This window comes from Hippocampus bargibanti, linkage group LG14 (genome assembly GCF_051943395.1).
Source record: "Hippocampus bargibanti isolate YZ-2025 linkage group LG14, ASM5194339v1, whole genome shotgun sequence".
Classification (NCBI taxonomy): Eukaryota; Metazoa; Chordata; class Actinopteri; order Syngnathiformes; family Syngnathidae; genus Hippocampus; species Hippocampus bargibanti.
The window spans coordinates 17,765,543-17,784,500 of NC_142747.1; the positions used below are offsets into that span (position 1 = coordinate 17,765,543).

The 18,958-nt window shown below is 41.6% G+C and overlaps 1 protein-coding gene across 1 annotated transcript in view; it reads right to left on the bottom strand.

Annotated features, from left to right (window-relative positions):
* The window catches only part of LOC148888644 (roundabout homolog 2), a 64,856-nt gene that overhangs the window by 16,045 nt on the left and 29,853 nt on the right, over window positions 1–18,958 (bottom strand). Inside the window, exons 4-14 of the mRNA XM_089013763.1 lie at window positions 18,619–18,878; window positions 15,692–15,819; window positions 13,227–13,351; window positions 10,758–10,929; window positions 10,135–10,340; window positions 6,768–6,849; window positions 6,521–6,689; window positions 3,450–3,616; window positions 2,152–2,273; window positions 1,840–2,056; window positions 753–871 (exon numbers count right to left, since the gene is read on the bottom strand). Coding sequence (XP_088869889.1) covers window positions 753–871; window positions 1,840–2,056; window positions 2,152–2,273; window positions 3,450–3,616; window positions 6,521–6,689; window positions 6,768–6,849; window positions 10,135–10,340; window positions 10,758–10,929; window positions 13,227–13,351; window positions 15,692–15,819; window positions 18,619–18,878 — 1,767 coding nt within the window. The remainder of the gene's footprint in view (window positions 1–752; window positions 872–1,839; window positions 2,057–2,151; window positions 2,274–3,449; window positions 3,617–6,520; window positions 6,690–6,767; window positions 6,850–10,134; window positions 10,341–10,757; window positions 10,930–13,226; window positions 13,352–15,691; window positions 15,820–18,618; window positions 18,879–18,958) is intronic.

Genomic DNA, 18,958 nt, shown 5'->3' on the forward strand with positions numbered 1-18,958 from the left:
TGAATTAAAGTTGCGGTTAGGGAGAACTGCACTGCATTGCTGCGATGAATGCGAACAGGCAAGGGGTACAAATGTCAACACGCTGATCAAAGTAGGTTATATAACAAGTAGTGGGCAGCAAAAGAAACCGTGACAATAACAGGCTCTGATGCCATTCCAGTAAACGAACGTCCATGCTAAATGCTAATAAGTCATCCGACCATTGGATGACCGTTAACTGTGGACAGCAACGACAGCACGAATGCAATCACATATTATGACTGTGTGCTGTGCTTCAAAATGATTAGAAACAATTACAATTTAATGAGTTCCGGGAAATACAATAAAGTCTCGTTATATCGATATTCAAGGGAGTCCGAAAAAATATCGATATAACCGGGACTATCGATATATCCGACCCTGTTTGCATGTAATTTTCTCCGTGCGTGCATAGAAATAGTATCGATATAACCGGGACTATCGATATATCCGATATCGATATAACAAGACTTTACTGTATGCACAAGTCAAGGACATGAGCACCAATGCTAGCTACATTGCAGTATTTATTTCTTTAGCCATGAATGTAAACAATGTCTTATTTTACTTTGACACCTGTGATGTAAGGTGACAAGAAAAATCAACGCAATGCCCCCCCAAGTAAACTGAACGTAATCCCATTATGTCAAAAATAGTATAGAATACACTTTTATTAGCGATGTTACTAATTCACCAGATTGTTGCTTTCACAATGTAAACTGTAATCTCCTCACCTTATACTCTCGAACGACGCCTCTATAAGCGCTATGAGGCGGCGCCTCCCAGGACACGCTGATACTGGAGCTGTTGGTGAGCTGCACCACCGAGACGGATTGCGGTGCCGCGCTCAACGCTGCAGAGTGAGAACAAAAGAGTGTCACTGAAAGAGTAATTTCACATTAGAGTGATACCTCGGTTTCGCCTTGGCTGACGAACTTTTCGGTTTACAAACATTAAATTTATGAAAACTTTACCTTGGCATACAAACTATTTTTTCAGGATACACACGGAGCGCCACAATAAGTGATGTCGTTCGTTCAAGAAAATGGCAGACGACTGTTTTTGTCCTCTATTCCCCGCCCCAGTCTTCGGTTAAAGCCACGTGATTGGTCAAGAACGCAGCAGTGAGGGGGGGGGGGATGTGGTTTAAACATTAAAGAGACAGGCAGACGACATTGAGAGATTTTCAACTTCTGATAGTTCAAAGGCAGAGTGTAGACTGCAAGGTTAAAATATCCCATCAATCAGGCTTCACAAACAACCCGCACACGTCATCTGTACACTTGATGCAAATCAACCCAGCTAAACAGAACACAATTGATGAGGAACTAGATAAAATTATCGTAGAGAAAGCGGATCATTCCTCAAGATGGTGAAAGAAGAAGGTTACATTCCTATCAAGTGTTTAAAGGTGAGGAAACCGGCCACTTGATTCCATCAAGCTATCAACGACCATCACAAAGGTAACTAAAATGACTTTATTACACAGTACAGTTTATTTCTTTAATCACAATACCATAGCACATTTATTATACATAAAATAAGACATATTTTGTGTAGTTTTAAGGCTTTCGAAAATTAGAAAGTAGAAAATTATGTTATGGGGAACTGGGAACGGATTATTCTCATTTTAATGGTTTCCTATGGGAAATTTATTTTTGGGATACACACTTTTTGCCTTACACACTCTGTCTGGGAACCAATTAAGTTCATAAGCCAAGGTATCACTGTACCATCCTTGCCGCGAGACCTGCTCCAAATGTAAAGTGTCCTGACAAATTATCTATTTCAATTTGTTGCTGCATAAGTAAAGTCATTTACCTTCCTCCGGTGTGCGCAGCAACACCATCAGGCTGTCGTGTCCCTGCAGTTCATTGAAGTAAGGCCTTATCTTCACCTCGTATTCAGTGTTGCGCAGCAAATCCTCTAAAATGGCGCTGTGGTCCGACCTGGACTGCACATCCTGGACCAGCCAGGAGCTGCCGACGGTACGGTAAAACACGCGATAACCCTGAACGTTTTGGGAATGACGTGCCACCTGCAGTGTGGAACAAACAGAAATTCGGCGATGTGATGACAGAAGCGCTTTTGGGAAGATAAGCGCATCTTTTCCACTCCGCCTGTACAACTCACCGTCCAAGAAATCTTGGCACTTGTGGGAGACAGAACGACAGGCTTTGATAAGTAAACCGACACCTCACCAAGTTCCCGCTGCACCTGTCTGTGGTCCATGCCTGTTTCTGGAGGACTCCCATCTGGAACACATAATTCTGTAAGTACCCGACCGCAGCGAATTAGCAGAAAACGATGAACTCTAGTTGACATCCGACCCGGGTTAAAATAGTTTAAGGGAGTTATTGTTAGTGGAAAATGTGGGTACAAATATTTTTGGTGGAAATATGGCTCACAACAAGGGGGACGTGTTTTTATTTATCTAGTTATTCAGCTATGTATCAATTTCCCTGGCTATCTAGCTAACTATCAAGTTAGCTATCTAGCTATTTAGCTGTCTACCTAGCTCTCACTTTATTCGCTATCCATGAGCTATCCAGCTGGCTCATTAGCTATTGAGCTAGCTAGCTATTAGCTACTCCGGGTAGAGTGAAAGCTGGCGCCAATGGTTGCCGCTGCTCACCCGCACAAAAAAGTCCCGTGACTGTAAAGTGTCCTTGAGAGTTTTGAAAGGCGCTTAGAAATTAAATACGTCTGTGTAAGCTCTCAGTCGTACAGGAGTGGTCCATCGATGAGAAGGTTTCTTCAGCCGTCATCTGTACAAAAGTGTACTTTTGTACAGATGACGGCTGAAGAAACCTTCTCATCTTAGAAATTAAATGTATTATTATTATTATTATTATTATTATTATTATTACCTAGCTGGCTCGTTAGCTATCTAGCTAGCTATCCATTATCTATATAGTTGGCTAGCTCTATTAGCTAGTTATTTTGCATTAATTATCGCATTTCTCTCGGCACGTAGCTTTGTTGTTCCCGCTGGGGTATAAAAGAGGCTTCGTACTTCAGAACGTTGAAAGGTTAGCATCGGGATGTCTGCGATAAACGACCCCGAACATGAAAGTGTTGATAGTTTTGATCTAAAATATCATTGTCATTGTGTTCCAAGATGGCAGTGTGCTGACTAAACTAAAATTTCATTAGCTTAAAATATAACTAGCATGCTAAAAGGTTAACCAATAAATAACAAGACTTCAAAATCCCTTGACGGTAAACCACATATAGTCATAAGACACCCGAACGGTCTCTTATGCGCTAGCTAGCTCTTAGCTATCTACTAGCTATCTATTGGCTGGCAAAAAAAAACAAAAACGTATCCTGTGCCTGTAAAGTGACCTTGAGAGTTTTGGAAGGCGCTTATAAATGAAATGCATTATCATTGTTTTGCCATAATGGTGCTTTAGGGATTTGGATGTCACCTTGCGTCCTGACAGGCTCCGAAATGGGGCTGGGGTCACTCAGGCCGTAAGAGTTGAGGGCTCTGACGATAAAAAGGTACACGGTGTTGGGCAAAAGCCCCACGACGGTGTGCCGCTCATGCCTCACGTGGTCGGCTACCGTCTGCCAGGTGCTTCCCACCGATTGACTGCGGGTGACAATCAATCAAACTGTCAAACAAAATGCCTTCGCTGCACTATAAATAATGCCATACACATGAACAAATTCGCTGACGGCGGGCAAAACGAGATGTAATGTCACAATCCAAGGTTGAACCCGAAGGGTTACCTGCTGATACCGAGAATAAAATACACAACAATGAAAATGGGGTGACCTTTGTGTGCATTGTTATCACGCTATCTGGGGGATAACAAGGTGATCCTATTAGATAAGCGGAATGAAAGTTGCGGAAGCAATGACATTTGAAATCACACGCCATCAAATGCTATTACAGTCATAAACTATGGCTACCGGATTAACACATTTGAGCTCTTTTCACCACTGGTGGAGAGTCATGAAATCCTAATCCCTTCTGTTTACCCGATTATTGATTGATCGGATGCATTTTTACTTTTATCACTTATTACATGGTACTTGTATCTAACTGTCAGTCCAGATACCATTGTTATTTTTGCACACTGGCGGGCCATGGATTTCATTGCTAGGCCTTCAGTAGTGCTACGTCTGAATCAATCCAGACTGAAAAAAGTGTGGTGTGATTTACTACAGGTCCACTGGAGGGTACCACTAGCCGGGAAAAAAATTCAATTTTTTCTTGAAAAGTCCGTCTTTAAAATGGCTTTAACAGTATACAGTAAAGTCTCGTTATATCGATATTCAAGGGAGTCCAAAAAATATCGATATAACCGGGACTATCGATATATCCGACCCTGTTTGCATGTAATTTTCTCCGTGCGTGCATAGAAATAGTATCGATATAACCGGGACTATCGATATATCCGATATCGATATAACGAGACTTTACTGTATCTCCAACCTAATCAATTTCTTCTCCTTCAGTCAATGTGGGTTGAAAAAAAAACAGTATTTAATCGAGACAACAATATATTTGCTTAGGCAGCTCACTACAGATATGGTGTGCTAGCTCTGGTCAGTATGCTCTTATCACTAAATGTTAGTGATACTATGATTGACTAGGGACTATCCAATCATGTGGCTAGCCAATCATAATTTGCGAAAACTCTGACGTTGCGAGTGCCTTCAAGCAGGTATTAAATTGCCAACTCGAACTCTGATTGCAACTGTTTCATCGCCATTGATTTTTATGCTCCAGAGCTTGCAGAACTGATTGTGAAGGCATCCAGGTAGATTTCTGACCCCGGTAACAAGTGATTGCTGAAATGTGATTGGTTAAATGCTTAAATATGAAAAAAAAAAACACCTGGAAGCAGCGCAACAGGGGAAACGTAATGAAAGGAAGCTGAAAGACAGTTTGGAATTATTCAAAAATATTTCATGGACAAAATATAATTAAATAGTCTGTGATTCAGATATTTTTAGGGCAGCAGAGAAGGCCTTGCAGGCCCTGACAGCCTGCCACTGCTTTTGCACATAGTTGTTTGTACTTATATGAGTTTTTTTTAGAAAAACAGCCAAAATTAATCACTTGAACCCAAAAATATCAGGAAAAAAAATCTGAAATGGTGAATCTGAAATCATTTGCACCCCCTTTATCCTCTTTCCACTCTTGCTTTTGAATCTCTTTCCTAATTTGCAAGTGTCGCTTCATGTCACTAAAACGAAGAATAATGCCCCTTTGGCACCAATGAGTCATTGGTGAAATGTAAATGCTTTGAGATGAAAAGGCCAGGCTTCAATAGGGTGGAGAGAAAAAAATAAAAGATTAAAACAGACAGCAACACAGTGCCGCGTGCATTAAAAATAACAGCCAATCCTTTCTTTGAAGAGAAGAGAAGAAAAAAAACAGTAGAAAGTGCTGAAGGGGAGAATGTCTGTGCTGCACTTGATAATACCCACTGGCGAACCACCCCGAAAACTTTATTAACATTTAATTGTCTGTCTGGTATACCGCTGAAAAGAAAATTGTGTCACTAGCAAATGATTTTGACATTGATATAACATGATCAAAATCATGCTAAATTTTAACTGACATGACCAGAAATGTAACAATGGCGTTTTTCTTTTTTTTAAAGGACAACTGACACCTCCAGGCAAGTTGTGTCCATAATTTGTAAAATCACTTGAAATGACTTCTATTGAGCGTATTTTACAAAGATTCAACCGCATATAGCTATTATTAGCGCTGTTATTTAGGAAGTCTTGTTTTTGGTGTTTTTGGTGACGATTCCCGACGTGACATCACGTCAGGAACGCGCCTGACCGAGAAAGCAACACACAATGCATTTTGGGGACTTTGTTTGGTGTGAAAACATCATGTTGATCCGTGTTGGTGGCGAAATTAGAAGGAAAACACATAAATAACGCGATGGTGAATCGTTGTGTGTTGCACCAAGACTACTATTTGATACTAGTTGACACAAATTCCCAGCTGACAAATCAGCCCATTTCCAATGGAGCTTGGGCGCCATCTTGTGCATTTTCTGGGACGCTACATTGGAGTCCTGACGGCTCTAATTGATACGGGAGGACTCCTTTAATCCATTGCAAACATTTATGCTTTCCTCTTCAGAACTATTTGAATCATATTCGTAAGTGGATGAGTAACAAGAAAGCATCTTCTCCGAATCTGAAGCCATTGTTTTGATTATCGAGCAAGGCAAGACGTCCTGGCGTGACGTCACAAACAAGGGGGCGGGACCTTCTGAAACTGGCCACTTCCTGTTTCAATTTTTTTGCAGTTTCAACACACTTTCATTCGTTTTTATTGGTGTTTTTCATTTGACTAAAAATATCAGCCTGTGTGTTTTGGGTATTTTAGATGCTATAAAACTTTTTCTGATGTCAGTTAGGGAACAAAAAAATGGTGTCGCTTGTCCTTTAAGCTCCACATGAATTGCCGCAGGTGTAACTAATAAAGTGACCATTGAGTGCAGACCGATGCCGCTGATACCTGAAGGCCTCGAGGACGTAGGAGGTGACGGCGGCCCCGCCCTCGTGCGGGTTGGACTGCCAGGTAAGTGTCACGCTGTTCCTGGTCACGTCGGTCACTACGGGTTTTTGTGGTGGTCCCGGTAACTGGATGAATTCAGACATTCTTGACGTGGACGAGACGGCGTCTTCTGTTGAGGATTGGGACAGTGAGGGGTTTTGTAAAATGATGGGTTTGCGAACACAGAGACCAACGCTAACACAAATACCTCTGACGGTTAGCATCCCGCTCCAGCTGGACTCCCCCGTGGGGCTGGACGCCACACACGTGTACATGCCCGAGTCAGCTTCCTGTTGGGTCAAGGTTAGCATTTGAAGACCACAAGGGACATACATTGGAAAAAAGATAGCAATCTACAGAGACCACAAACACATGGAAGATATAAAAAAAAATGCTGACTGGATATCGCCAAAGGGGGGGCTTTGAAGACGGTTAAAGCTCAGAGATCTTTCACCACCTTAATCTGGCAGAGCAAATGCTGGAGCCTATCCCAGCCATCTTCGGGCAGTAGACGGAGGACACCCTGAACTGGTTGCCAGTCAATTGCAGGGCACACACAGACGAAAATCCACCCTCACTCCCACTTGCGGACAATTATGGGTGTTCGATCACCCAAAAAAAAAAACATTTCCCCTTGTAGAAGAAGCCATGAATCACCCGATCCTCCACTGTAGTGCCTTATAATGGAGTTTGCCTTATATTTGGAAAACATATATTTTATATGGATTAGATATGGATTTTTTTTCATTCATCGAAGGTGCGCCGTATTTTCCAGTGCGCCTTATATATGGAAAAAACACATACAGTAAAGTCTCGTTATATCGATATCGGATATATCGATAGTCCCGGTTATATCGATACTATTTCTATGCACGCACGGAGAAAATTACATGCAAACAGGGTCGGATATATCGATAGTCCCGGTTATATTGATATTTTTTTGGACTCCCTTGAATATCGATGTAACGAGACTTTACTGTATATGAAAACACCATTCAGTGGGTGTGCGTCTTATACTTCGGTGCGCCTTATACACAGTAAAATATGGTACTCTTTACTTTTTCCTAATTGAAAATTATAAATTTTTAATTTTCTATTTTTCTATTTTCTATTTGAAAAAAACATTTATATATTTGGAAATGTCATTCATTTCACACAATACACAGTAATATACAGTACTCTTAACTTTGTATTAATTAATTTTTAATTTTAGAATTTTCTACTTGGAAAACATTTATATATTTCTATATTAAATTTGGGAAACTACTTTTGGACTATAAGGTGCACGTTATAGTCCCGTGCGCCTTATATATGTAAAAAGTTTGGAAATACACCATTCATTCGGGGTGCACCTTATACTCTGGTGCACTTTATATGTGGGAAAACGTTTGAAAATATACCATTCAGTGGGGGTGCGCCCTACACATCGGAAAATATGCTACTCTTACCTTTTTTTCCCAATAGAAAATTATTCATGATTAATTTTCTTCAAAAAATGACCCTGCGCCTTATACACAGGTGCGCCTTCTATGTGAAGTAATATTGAGCCACAACAGATCTCGCAATGACTCCATTTCCCCCTGTAGAAGAATTAACCTCGGCCTCTACTGTAGCGCCTTATAATGTGCCTTATATTTGGAAAACATGTATATATGTTTATATTATATTTAGAGAACTATTTTCATTCATTTTAGGTGCACTTTATAGGCCTTATACATAGAAAAAGTTTAAAAATACAACATTCATTGGGGGTGCAATTTATACTCCGGTGCGCCTTATACACTGGAAAAATACAGTAATCCTCTGTCATTTGTATTATTATTTTGACGTATATTTAGTGCTGGAAGAGACCCATGCAAAGGACAGTTTCATGGGGCTATAAATATTTCTGCACATTTGGCGAATAAGTGTGGGTGTGTTTTCTATTTGTGTTTCAAACAGTCATCCTGTGTGTCACTAGGCAGCACTGTAGCAGTTGGTCGCGGGACTCGTGCCACACTGCACTGCAGCAACGATCCAGAGACCTAATGAGATCATGCTTCGGAGTGTTGACCTTGCCGCTATGCAAGCAGGTGAACATCTTCAGATGACTTCAGCTTCTCAATGAAATATTGATAGCATGCTGTCGGTGCACCGGCGGGGTAAATATTTTTAGTCCCTGACGCGTCATCTTCATTTCTACACACACTCTCTCTCTTTTTTTTTTTTTTAAAGTACTCCCTTGACAACTACACGATGCTCCACTAATGCATCTCTTTTGTTCCATTGAGCACATTCCCTCGGCAGATCAACCACTTCCTCTTCCTCTCAGTGGTGCACTGGAGCAAAATTTAATGTTAAGTTTATGAGAGCAGCCAAAAAAAAGGGAAGCCTTTTAATTAAAAGCAAGTTAGATGATTAATGGGCTATCTCCAGTCAATTAAGGATAAAGGATGCCGCCTCGCCACCCTCCAGGTGTGGGGTTACGGCACCCTTAGCGCCCAATCCTTCATCAAAGCGCAGCGCATTAGCATGTGCAAACAGGAGCCTTCATTAACATTACAATTATACACCGCTTGAGCACGTAATTGCAACGGAGAGAAATAAGTGCCACTGAGGAGACATCGCTCTTGAAAACTCGCTCTGAATATTATGAACCAAATTGGAAATTGGCATGAAAGGTGACGTGAATTTGAGGAGGAAAGCTAAAGGGAGGATGAAGGACAGACGGGATGGTTTACCTTTGCACTGCGAACTGTTAATAATGTGATATCATCATGAACTCATTCACTGCCAGGCATGTGCAAAATGTGTCCACTCCAGTGTCAGGGTTTTTGTCATTTTCACTCAAATTCCAGGACCCACAGACTATTGAGTTTTAGGACGACATTAACATTGAATGCAGTGTAAGAAACCTTAGACTATCTTCTTTTATTAGAAAAAAAGAGTTAATTCCTAAGTTATATGGGTCTGGAGTTATATGAGCTTGAAACTAGGGTGGATCTCCAAAATACAATGCAATGCATGCATATTGGTATATAGCGCTTTAAAAACAGCTGAAGCCGGAACAAAGCGCTAACATGTAAAAAAGGGAAATGCTTCCCCCTTGTGGAAAAGAAAAACACATTGCCAGTGGCCATGGCCAGCGCTTTATTGGCACCCAAGCATGAAAAAATAAAACCAGAACAAAACGGAAAAAAGATGGGGGCGGGAAATATATTCAACTAGAATCAAATCGTAGTCTTGGTGCAACACACAACGATTCACCATCGCGTTATTTATGTGTTTTCCTTCTAATTTCGCCATCAACGCGGATGAACACGACGTTTTCAGACCAAACAAAGTACCCAAAATCTATTGTGTGTCGTTTTCTCGGTCAGGTGCGTTCCCTCCGTGACGTCAGGAATCGTCGCCAACTCAAAAACAAGACTTTCTAAATATTCAGCGCGAGTCTTAAAACGTAAAATATAGCTATATGCGGTGGAATCTTTGTAAAATACGCTCAGTAGAAGTCATTTGAAGTGATTTTACAAATTATGGACACAACTTGTCCGGAGGTCTTGGTTGTCCTTTAAGTACACCCAACTGTCACTCACCTCTACATCTCTGATTTCCAACGTGCCATCCGGTACATGCGTCAAGCGAGCATCGTTTCCCTCAATCGCGTCTCCGTCTTTCTCCCAAGAAATCCTGACCGAGGGTCCTCCAATGACTCGGCAGTGCAGACGGGCTGTGGCGCCCTCGGACATTGTTTGATTGGCTGGGCCTTGGCGAATGATTGGGGGGATCTGGCCTGAAGGTCCTACCGTGGACGGATTGATCAGAATCACCTCTATTATCCGGTATGTGAAAGGCATTTTCTTACATCTATACATAAAATATTGATTTAAAATCTCGTCTGAGTAATTCAATGAAAAATAATGGCTAGCCTGTTAGCTAATGTGAGTTAATTTTGACGGAAAAAAGAAGCCTTCTGCTCCATTAGTGCGATCAATAATGAGGCCAATGCATTAATTAGACAAGGCCCTCAGTGATTGTCTGAATTGTATTCATGAACTGTTGTTAATTTAGGCTGGGTAACAATTTCATCCCCTATCTTCATTATATTTCTGCCTTTTTCAGACAACACAAGAGTTTGTTTTCTGGTATTGCCAAACAATCTGCCACCCGCAATAATTATCGCTCATTATAAACTTATAAGGTGAAAGGTCAATCATACCTCCTTCTATCTCCAACAGTGCCTTGCTCAAAACGCTTCCCGCCACGCTAATAGCCTGGCAGATGTAGAAGCCCGAATCCTCCGGATGGACGTCGGTGATGGTCAGCTCGCCTTTCATGGACACGGTGTAACGACCTGACTGGGATGGCGGCTGTCCGGGGAACAGCAACATCTAAAAACGACAACGGCAAAATCATGACTGTGATATACGGTAAGTGTGATCGGTCCTTGCTAATAAGAAAGGAAAAATAATTACATGAGATACTGAAATTGGCCTCTATTCTTCAATGGGAGGAATTAGCAAAGTGCTTGGTTTTGGACAGAAACAGAGTTGAAATGGTCTGAGCATCAAACGGTGGCTAAGACGTGAGATAACACCACATTATAAGGCGTTACAGTAGAGGCTGGGGTTACACACGACTTCTTCTACGGGGGAAATGGAGTTGTGGCTGCTGAAAGGAGTTGTGAGACATGTTATGGCTCAATATGACTGCACATATAAGGCGTGGGGTCATTATTTGAACAAAATGATGTATTTTGGGTGTGCCTTAAACACGGGAAAATAAGGTACTGTTGTTTTGGTTAGTAACCAAGTTAAACAAGGCTCAGAAGACAGTTGTGTTTAAAAGTCAGTGTGTTTATAGTCAGATTTTTTTTTTAATTTAAAGGACAATTGACGTCTCTGGACAAGTTGTGTCCATAACGCGTAAAATCACTTCAAATGACTTCTACTGTGCGTATTTTACAAAGATTCCACCGCATATAGCTATATTTTACGTTTTAAGACTCGCTGCGCTGAATATTGAGTTGGTGACGAGTCCGTACGTGACGTCACTAAAGGAACGCCCCTGACCGAAAAAAGACACATTGTAGCAGTCCTTCCATCACGTCAATGTATTTTGCTGAATTGTTTGGTCTGAAAACCTTGTGTTGCACCCAAAAGCTGCCAGAAGAGGGTGTCCAAGCTCCATATAAGGAATTTATCAGCCTGTGGAGACGGAGGTGGCCACAGGAGGTTGCCATTTTGTGCCTCTTTTCTGGTGATCCGTTTCTCCCCAATGTTGCCTCAAAATGGCATGGAATAAATTATTTAATCAATTGCGAACATGTATGCTTTCCTCTTCAGATCTATCTGAATCATATTCATAACTGGATGTGTAACAAGAAAGCATAGTCTCCGAATCTGAAGCCATTGTTTTGGATTCGAGAGCAATGCAAGACGTCTTGGCGTGACGTTACGAACTGGGGGCGGGACTTTCTGAAAATCCCCAATTCGCAGCTCAATTTTTTTGCAGATTTTGGACACTTTAAGTCATTTTTATTGGTGTTTTGCATTTGAATAAAAATATCATACTGCGTGTTTTGGGTATTTTAGATGCTATAAAACGTTTTTCTGTTGTCAGTTAAGAAACAAAAAAGTGATTTTGGTTGTCCTTTAAAGATAAGGTGCATGAGTTGGACGGCCATTATACCATTTTTAATCCTATGGATTTGATGAGCAGGAGAGCTCAAATGGGCTCAGCAGACAAAAGTATTCAGGAACCGATTGAGTCACCGTATTTTCTGGTGTATAAGGTAAACCAAAAAGCCTTGATTTTCTTCCAAAGATAACCCTGCGCCTTATACACGGGTGCACCTTATATGTGAAGTAATATTGAGCCACAACAGGTCTCGCCAGCAGCCACAGACCGACTCCACTTTTTAAAGTGGTGTACCTTATATTTGGAAAACATGTATATCTTAACATATATTTTTAAAACTATTTTCATTCATTTCAGGTGCACATTATAGTCTGGTGCGCCGTATATATGGAAAACGTTTGAAAATACACCATTTATTGGGGGTGCGCCTTGTACTCCGGTGCACCTTATACACCGGGAAATACTGTACTGTTACTCCACTTTTGGGAGAACTGAAAAATCTATTTGAGAAAAATAGTTATCATAAATACTGGTTAGCAAGAACTCTTTTGATGTTTTCCACATGATGGACAGTTCAATATCCCCCCCCCCCTGACCCCCGCCCATTTTCCAGAGTAGGAAATACTGTCGATGTGCACCCCCCATGCATGTTATTCCTGTAAGAGGCTTACGGTTGAGTGGAAGTACCAGGGTTAGAAGGCTGCACATAATCCCCACAAAGAGACCCTCCTTTGACCCAGTCCACCCCCCCCCAAAAAAAAAAAAATAAATAAAAACAACCAACTTCCCAGTTAGCTTGAGGCAGAGAAAAACAAACATTTGAAGCAGCTTCCTGTTGCAGATTATTTACAGCCGCCACGTCGAAAGAGGACACTGTTTGTCTTCGAGTCATGCCCGCAGAGGAACTTCACACACCTGCTGTACTTCCTCCCCGCCCTACCTTTCCATCCATCCGCTCTACACAAGCTTCCACCTTATGTTGCAATATCTTCCAAGAAAAAGTGTCTGGCGTCATCTTGTCATTCGAGCGACAATTGAAATTCCTCACCTGACTGCCCTCTTTCTGCCAAAAGATGGCAGGCGGGGGGTTACCCGTGGTACCGCACTGGAAGGTGACGCTCCTCCCCTGAGAGGCGATCTGGTCCCGCGGTTTGGTTGCGATCTGAGGTGACACTGCAGAGGAGAAGATGGGCTTGTTAAGCATATTCTTTTTCTCACCGTCATCATTTCCCGTAACGCACACGATTGCACGACTCATCAATGATGAATAGGCCATTAAACCTCATGGCTTTTAGTCCAGCCTGATGTTTGCAAGCAGGCACATTTTGAGCATCTAAAACAGGGGGTCGGCAACCTGCGGCTCCAGCGCCGTATGATGCGCTCTTTTATGTGTCGTAGTGCGACCTTTGAACTTTGAAAAAAAAGTGACACAATTGGTATTATGCTTATCTTCCGTTTTTTGTGTGTGTGTGTGTGTGCTCCTGAAAGCAAAGGAAGGGTCGCTGTCCGTCAAAAGGGAAAATAAGAATCCGTAACGAGAGAGCACAGGGGGGGTGGAAAAAGGGAGGGAGTGGAAATTACACAGCCGGCCAACTGGAATGATGATCGCGTTTGAAACAAGACAGAGCAAGAGATGGAAAATTAATGAGATGGATGAAACATGCAGCTACATCACAAAAGGATTGATAATATGGAGAAAAGAAGAAAAAAAACTAAACACACAGTGAATAAGAGAGAATGGCAATTTGCCCCGATTGGATTTTATTTGGATTGATAAAAACATTAGCGTATGAAAGCGTTAAAAAGTCGAGACACAAGATGGAGAAGCTCGGAATGTGACGTAGACTGGGAAAGGAGAAGAGGAAGAGGAGTTATGTTTTATTAATGCAGGGACTGCTCGCCAACAGTGAGTTCGAGTTCACTTGCAGCAAACATCTGTCAAATGACATAATCCCAACAGTTTAGCGTAATCCCGAGTGACGCATTGAACACAAGGCCCAAACAACCACCGGACAGGAAATGACCATATTTTTATTTTATTTTTTACTTTTTAATGTGTGAAGAAGCTGTGGCTGTGAACAGAGTATTAGTGCAACATCAAAAATATGACACACCATCATCCCCAGAAATCAAATGACATTTAAAGGACAAGCGACATTTCCGGACAAGTTGTGTCCATAATTTGTAAAATGTCTTCAAATGACTTCTACTGAGCGTATTTTACAAAGATTCCACCCCATATAGCTACATTTTAAGACTTGCACAAAATATTCCGGAAGTCTTGTTTTTGAGTTAGTGACGAGTCCTCACCCTACGTCACTGAAGGAACGCCCCTGACCGAAAAAAGGACACATTGTAGCAGTCCTTCCATCACGTCAATGCATTTTGCTGTACTTTGATCTGAAAACGTCGTGTAGGACCAAAAAGAGGCAGAAGAGGGCGACAAAGCTCCATGTAAGGAATTAATCAGCCTGTGGAAACTGGCTGATTAATTCCTTTCACAGCTTTGTCGCCATTTTCTGCCTTTTTTGGGTGCGACATTTCCCACCCCTGATGCCTCGAAATGACACGGAATAAATTCTTTGATCGATTGCAAACATGTATGCTTTCCTCTTCAGAACTTTTTGAATCATATTCATAACTGGATGAGTAACAAGAAAGCATATTCTCCGAATCTGAAGCCATTGTTTTGATTCTCCAGCAAGGCAAGACGTCTTGGGGTGACATCACGAACAAGGGGGTGGGACCTTCTGAAACTGGCCACTTCCGGGTTCATTTTTTTTGCAGATTTATGACACTAAGTCATTTTTATTGGTGGTTTGTATTTGACTAAAAATATCATACTGCATGTTTTGGGTATTTTAGATGCTTAAAACATTTTTCTGATGTCAGTTAAGAAACAAAAAAGTGATGTCGGTTGTCCTTTTTTGTTTCCTAACTGATATCAGAAAAACATTTTATAGCATGTAAAATACCCAAAACATGCAGGCTGATCTTTTTAGTCAAATGCAAAACACCAATAAAAATGACTTAAGTGTCAAAAATCTGTAAAAAAATTGAGCTGCGAATTGGGCATTTTCAGAAAATCCCGCCCCCATTCGTGACGTCACGCCAAGACGTCTTGCATTGCTAGTGAATCAAAACAATGGCTTCAGATTCGGAGAAGATGCTTTCTTGTTCCTCATCCCGTTATGAATATGATTCAAATAGTTCTGAAGAGGAAAGCATACATGTTTGCAATCGATTAAAGGAGTCCTCCCATATCAATTCGAGCCGTCAATGACACCAATGTAACGTCCCATACCATGTAATGATAATAAAAAAAACACAAAAAAAATCCTTACAGAATTTTCAAAGAATCACGTTATAATCGAAAAAAAAAACATTGATAATCTTGATAATCCGAGTGTATTGCACCATGCTTTCACGCCCGCTCGAGCATATGTTCTCTATGTGTGCATGTTCAACCAGCATACAAAATGCACAGCGTGTTGCTCAACTTCCTTTGCTTACCGTGCACCTGCAACATGGCCGAAGCCTCCGTCTTGCCCACGCTGTTTTCTGACGTGCAGGTGTACGTTCCTTCGTCGTCCTCTTTCACGTGGACTAAACGCAGGCTGTTACCATTGCGGATCTCAAACCTAAGAAACGGAGAAAAGAAGCTATGCTTTCATTTGGAGAAAGATTTGGACTGATTTAAAGGACAAGCGACGTCTCCGGACAAGTTGTGTCCATAATTTGTAAAATCACTTCAAATGACTTCTAGTCAGCGTATTTTACAAAGATTCCACCGCATATAGCTATATTTTACGTTTTAAGACTCCAGCTGAATATTCAGGAAGTCTTGTTTTTGAGTTGGTGACGATGCCCTCCCTACGTGACGTCACGTCTGGAATGCCCCTGACCAAGAAAGCGACACACAATGCATTTTGGGTACTTTGTTTGGTCTGAAAACTTGGTGTTTATCTGTGTGGATGGCGAAATTAGAAGGAAAACACATAAATAATGCGATGGCGAATCATTGTGTGTTGCACCAAGACTACTATTTGATACTAGCTGACACAAATTCCCAGCAGACAAATCAGCCTATTTCCAACAGAGCTTGGGCGCCATCTTGTACATTTTATGGGACGCTACATTGGAGTCCTAACAGCTCGAATTGATACGGGAGGACTCCTTTTTTATGCTTTCCTCTTCAGAACTATTTGAATCATACTCATAACTGGATGAGTAACAAGAAAGCATCTTCTCCGAATCTGAAGCCATTGTTTTGATTCTCGAGCAAGGCAAGACGTCTTGGCGTGACGTCCCGAACAACGGGGCGGGACCTTCTGAAACTGAATCTTTCTGAGGTCATTTTGAAGTAGTTTTGGGACACTTAAAGTCATTTTTATTGGTGTTTTGCATTTGACTAAAAATATCAGCCTGCGTGTTTTGGATATTTTAGATGCTATAAAACGTTTTTCTGATGTCAGTTAGGAAACAAAAAAATGGTGTCGGTTGTTTCTGGAGAATCAACACAATGGCTTCAGATTAGGAGAAGATGCTTTCTTGTTACACATCCAGTTATGAATATGATTCAAATAGTTCTGAAGAGGAAAGCATACATGTTTGCAATCGATTAAAGAATTTATTCCGTGCCATTATGAGGCAACATTGAGGGGAAACGTCTCACCGAAAAAGAGGCACAAAATTGCGACCTCCTGTGGCCACCTCCGTTTCCACAGGCTGAGAAATTCCTTTTATGGAGCTTGGACGCCCTCTTCTGGCAACACGAGGTCCCCAGACCAAACAAATACAGCAAAATACATTGACGTGATGGAAGGACCGCTACAATGCGTCTTTTTTTCGGTGAGGGGTGTTCCTTTAGTGACGTCACATACGGACTTGTCACCAACTAAAAACAAGACTTCCTGAATATTCAGCGCGAGTCTTAAACCGTAAAATATAGCTATATGCAGTGGAATCTTTGTAAAATACGCTCAGTGGAAGTCATTTGAAGCCATTTTACAAATTATGGACACAGCTTGTCCGGAGACGTCGGTTGTCCTTGAAAGGGGAAGTCAGTTTGTTGGATATGAAATAAGCAGCACAATCACCATTGGACATTGATTCGCCGTGGCGACCCCTGAGGGGAAAAGCCGAAAGGAAAAGAAGAATCACCAATTTTCACCCCATTCAAGGCTCCTCCATTTTGACACCTTAGGCCAACTGAAAATGAGATCACAGCTGCTCAAATCTCACCTGTTTTCTAAAACTGAGTCATCATGGTTGTTACATTGAGCTGAGAGCAACTGCAATGTCATTTTTAGTCTTCGGGAAGTGGCAAAAAAGGCGACCCTGGACGAAAATTGTCGGATGATTTTACCGCTTTGCTCCTATATATACGCAATATTTATCACAACGCTGTGCTTAGACTATTAAATCTGCATGAAACGTATTATTGCCGAGGGCATTTTTAAGTTGACTTCCCCGTGAAAAAGCCAAGCTGGTATTACGGGCGTAATAAGCTGAAACGGATTCCTGTGTTGCAAAGAATGGAAAAGTCATTTCAATGAGACATTAAACTAATCCTCAGCAATGAATTTCAGATATGAACAAAACTTGAAAGCGAGAAAATGCAGAATTATTTAATAGCCTGAGCTAAGTATGCTACATACTGAATTGGAAGAAGAAGGGGGGGGGGAGAAAATCGGTCACTGGAAAATTCTGCCTGCTAATGAATCCTTTTATAGGTCCCTTCTTTATTAAGTTATGTCAACCCACTGAGCCACACACTCATATTCACACATCTTCTCGGTCACATGTGGATCATTCCTTGCTATAAATTCATAAATAGTGCCTGACCTGAGCCTAACCTCTCAAAATAAGACAATTGATTGATCAATCGGTAAATGTTAACTCATTCACTGCCAGACGTGCAAAAAATGTGTCCACTCCAGTGCCAGGGTTTTTGTCATTGTCACTCGAATTCCAGGGCCCACAGAGTATTGAGTTTTAGGAGTACATTAACATTCAACGCAGCGTAAGAAACCTTAGACTCTGTTCTTTCATCAGAAAAAATAGTTAATTCCTAAATCATATGGGTCTGGAGTTATATGATATTGAAATGGGGGCAGCTGTACAAACTAACATAATACATATATTGATTTATATAGCGCTTTAACAACAGCTGAAGCTGGAACAAAGCGCTAACATGGAAAAAAGGGAAATTCTGCCCCCTTGTGGAAAGGGAGAAAAAAATGGCAGAGGTCTGTCCAGCGCATTATCAGCACCCTAGCAGAAAAAAAAACGTCATATATTTGGGAATGGCAGTGAATGAGTTCATTGAAATGACGATTAATTCATTGCTTGTGTTGGTTAAGCATCTATGCAAGACTGAGATTTTTTTTAAAAAAATCATAATTTGATAATTTTTAAAAAAAATCATTCATCCCTACCTCTCTCGGGGGAGTTCCCCATCCTCTCGCCGCCACCGGACAGTCGGAGGAGGATCGCCGTGGACCTCACACAGGAAGTCGACGGTATCATCCTCCATGACCACCTGGTTGACCGGTCGCCGCACCAGCACGGGCCGCTCGTAGACCACCAACTCGGCGGGGTCGCTATCACGCTCGCCCACCATGTTGGTACCCACACACACGTACATGCCCGCGTCGCCCTTCCTGGTGTGCGAGATCATCAGCTTGCCCCCGCGCACCTAAAAATAAACGCATCACTGTTCATTCGCCAAGGCAGCATTTTTTTTCATATTCAAGCAGAAAGTCAATTTCATGAAGT